Below are 3,762 nucleotides of genomic sequence, written 5' to 3'. Positions count from 1 at the left end.
GGGGGGGGGGGGAGAGAGGGTGGATCAAACCTTAGGGTCACCATGTTTGTTATTTTCATTCAGTCAAAACTAAGGAGGAACTATTGAGCAGGATTTACTCAAAAGAATTAAAGTAAGGTAGATGAACTGAAAAGGAGCCCATGGCATATTGTGTTGTCAATGTGTTGTATTAAACCCAAAGGCGGATATGAGACAAGAAATGGTGCACAGAACTGATTGTTGAGGAACATATGAACAATTTACCCGGTAAATGAGTCTAGCAGAGAAAAGACATTGAGATGGATGACTGAAAAGACTAGCAAGGACAGAACAAAAAGAGAACATGTCCAGAGGGACTTTGGAGTAGCAACAAGGGTTTATAAGATGAGGAAAATCTTTAAAGAATGGTCCAGATAGATGCAACAAATAAATGCCCCAGTAAGAAGAACTGGTGGGCCGTAAATTGGAGTTTTGGGATTGACAAACAAGGGGGGGGGGGGGGGGGTTAGCAAAAAGGAGCAAAGATGAAATGGGTTGTATAAGCATAAATAGAGAGGAAGGGCGGAACAGGATTTGTGAAGCCAACCACATGTAGCTTGGATAAGGAATTGTGATTTGAGTTTGCACAATACAAATATCTATAGATTACTGAATGGCTATACTGTTTGACTCATTAGTTCAGTTGGTGATCCTTATTCTTTTAGGAACGATGAAATGTTATGTGAAGAATACATTACTAGAGTTCGCAGGTACTACAATTTACAATTTAAATGCAGGATAAAAAAATGAAAGTGAGAAAGAAAAAAAAAAATGCAAATCGCTTAGCAGAACTATGAAGAAACAAAAAGTCAAACCAACATGAAATTCAACACTTGGAGCTCAGGAAAACAGAACACGTCTTGTACCTGGTAAGAAGGCCCAAAAGCTATCCCAGTCAATTTCACCTGGTCCTCCCTTGGTCTATTTTTCATCAACTCATCCTGCTTCACTTCAACTATATCCGCAGGTACATCATTCCTCCCTCTCTTCCCAGGAATTCTCACCATATTTTCAGCTGCCCCTGACATCTCTTGTGTTGGCCATGCCGCCGTCATCGTCGTAGATGTATCGGCCTGGTTACCCTCAGATGTACCATAGGTCCCATCCTCATAGGTACCGTAGGTCTCATAGCCCGCATAGTTCCCATAACTCTCATAGGCGTAGTTCTCATAAGAATTATTTCCAGGAAGCCAATTTGCACTTTCAGTACCCGTAAATGCAGATTCTGAAGAACCATCCACTGCTCCCACCTTTGCCGCAGATGACCCATCAACCCAATTCCCTTCATGACTCCCTAGGTCTCCACTAGTGCCGGTTTCATTCTCCTTCTTGAAACCATCGAAATTCGATGTGGGTATCTCAGCTTCAACGATAGATCTACGACCAGAGCCCAAAGACGGAGTACCTGAACCCAACGAGTTCTTGGGAGCTGGTAGATTGGAAAAGAAAGATTTTAAAGAGGAAACTGGTTCTGAAGACTTGAATTCCTTGGTGGGTTTTCTCTCCTTTTCCTTCTCATCCTGATCTTCATCCTCATCGTCATCTCGGGACAGCAGAGATTGGTTTATTGGAGGCTTGAATTGAACAACCCTTTTGGGATTAGAACCTGAAGCTGAGGGATTCGTGAGGGCTAATGGGTTTGGGAGGCTAGACTTGGGAGGGGGAAGGGAAGAAAAGCTGGAAGAAGGTTTGGTGGGTTCAGGATTAGGTTCTGAAGATGAAGGGTTTGAGGGGGTTTGTGGATTCGGGTGGTGAGACTTGGGAGGAGGAAGGGAGAAGATAGAAGAGGAGGATTTGGGCTGGGGAAGAGAAGAGAAGAGAGAAGAAGAAAGTTTAGGGGTTTCTCTAGAGATGGAGGTTGGTTCGCATAAATTAGAGTAGGATTTGGTAGAGATTTGCTGTTGCTGTTCTTCCTCGTCGTCTGAAGAAGCATAGTTTGCGAAGAGAGACTCCATTAGAGAGAGAGAGAGAGAGAGAGAGAGAGAGGGAGGGGAATTTTGATTTAAGAAACAGCGAGTAAATATTGAACCGGATTCATTTGGTTCAGGTTTATGATGCATCGGTCGATTGGTCATCGGCCTTTAATTGGCTTCATACCAAATGTTGCTGGCGATTTACCGGACGTCCTTTTCCTTTTTAGTTCTCTTCTAGCTGAGTGGATTATTAAGTGGAAGGGTCGCAAAAAAAAAATCTGCTTTGATTGTTTGGGAGATTGGAAGATGAGAAATGCAAGAATCTTCCATACTTCCGTTCGTGAATTACAAAAATAAATATGGAAGTGAGAGAGATTGTTGCTCTTTCCACTAGCTGCACTATGCCTGAGATTTCTGTTGTGCCTTGTGAGATCCCACTTGTTGCCTCTCCCTGACTGTTTAGCCATCTTTACCGATGCATCCCTATATGCACGTCGAAAATCAATGGGATTGGGGTGTGTGGCCTTTGATCACGCTAAAAGGGCATGTTTTATTGCTTCATCTCATCAGGCTCGTGCATCACTCTAGTTGGCGAGCCCCTGGCTCTCCGTCTAGCTCTCCCCTCAACAAGATGTGCAAGTTTCTCGAGGGTAATGGTTTTTTCTGATTGCCTTACTCTTACAAACAGTCCATCAGTTCCTTCTTATTGGCAGTTTGGCCCTCTTTTTTCTGAATAAAATTTCTTTTGCACAAAAAGGAAAAAGAAAAAGGAGAGGGGCCGGAGACCGACTTCGAAAGACTCACAAATGCCTAAGTTAGTATATGGAGCAACGAATGAGTTTTAAGGGAAAGTGATAGAGAATAAGAAGAACCTGAGATCCGATCCTTTTACCTAGATGTCGACTTATTATTTATAGAGGATCATAAATGTTATTTCCACGTTAGAGGTGGCTTATGACTAGAGACCTTGCTTTAGTTGTGAGTGTGTGTGTATAGAGAGCCCCTGATTTGTGTCTATGTAAGAAATGATATCCTAACCAACTAATAGTGACTTATCTTGACACGTTCCTAGGGTTTCCCCTGCCATATGTCTTTCTTTCTTTGGTGAGGTGATTTAGGTATATCACTAAATAAGCTATAAGCAATGTAATCGGTTTCATTCCATTCGATCAATTATTGGGCTTATACAAATAGATTCGGTTTTGAATATGATTATACCATCGCTATCGATAAGTTATAAAAGTAGACCTAAACACTTAAGAGAGGCCACTTAATCAGCCTTTAATCTATCGGTCTAAATTGGTTTACTCCCGGTTGGTTTTTGATCAGGACCACATCAGTTTTATTTTACCAACATTGGGAACAAACCGGTTAATACAACATCTAAAATGTGATCTGACTGACTGTTTATTAAAATGTCAGCCCAATTTCGGTCTTTTTTCCGTTGGACCCTGTCGGTTTAACTGGTGTGGTCTGGTTTTGACACCTCCTATGCATAGCTACAAATATGTGAGTTAAGAAGGCCGGTTTGGTCTGGGTTTTGGAACAAGAAAGAATGAAATACTACATTTAACATCCTTTTTTTAACATCCTTTTTTTTGTTTTAAATACAAAATCTACTCATCTTTCTACATGATACAAAGGTATTACAACAATGGCCATTCATTTGGCTGGGTGGAAGATTGATGTGAAATTTCAGCCTCAAATTCACTAGGCATCTATTCTTTGCCTTCTGAATTCATTGCTGTGTTAAATTCTTCTCTTCTTCATCTTTACGACTAATTCGAGTTGAACACCTTACATACATTGATGTTTCTTATCTTTCCTTCAT

At 41.3% G+C, this 3,762-nt stretch overlaps 1 protein-coding gene across 1 annotated transcript in view; it reads right to left on the bottom strand.

Annotated features, from left to right (window-relative positions):
* Nucleotides 1-2,018, bottom strand: part of LOC122080693 (probable serine/threonine-protein kinase samkC) — a 2,645-nt gene extending 627 nt beyond the window's left edge. The window contains exon 1 of the mRNA XM_042647512.1: nucleotides 885-2,018. Coding sequence (XP_042503446.1) covers nucleotides 885-1,973 — 1,089 coding nt within the window. The 5' untranslated portion in view covers nucleotides 1,974-2,018. The remainder of the gene's footprint in view (nucleotides 1-884) is intronic.
* Nucleotides 2,019-3,762: the final 1,744 nt, after the last annotated feature.

The sequence above is a fragment of the Macadamia integrifolia genome, chromosome 6, assembly GCF_013358625.1.
Source record: "Macadamia integrifolia cultivar HAES 741 chromosome 6, SCU_Mint_v3, whole genome shotgun sequence".
Taxonomy (NCBI): Eukaryota; Viridiplantae; Streptophyta; class Magnoliopsida; order Proteales; family Proteaceae; genus Macadamia; species Macadamia integrifolia.
This window is presented reverse-complemented; position numbering and strand designations above follow the sequence as displayed.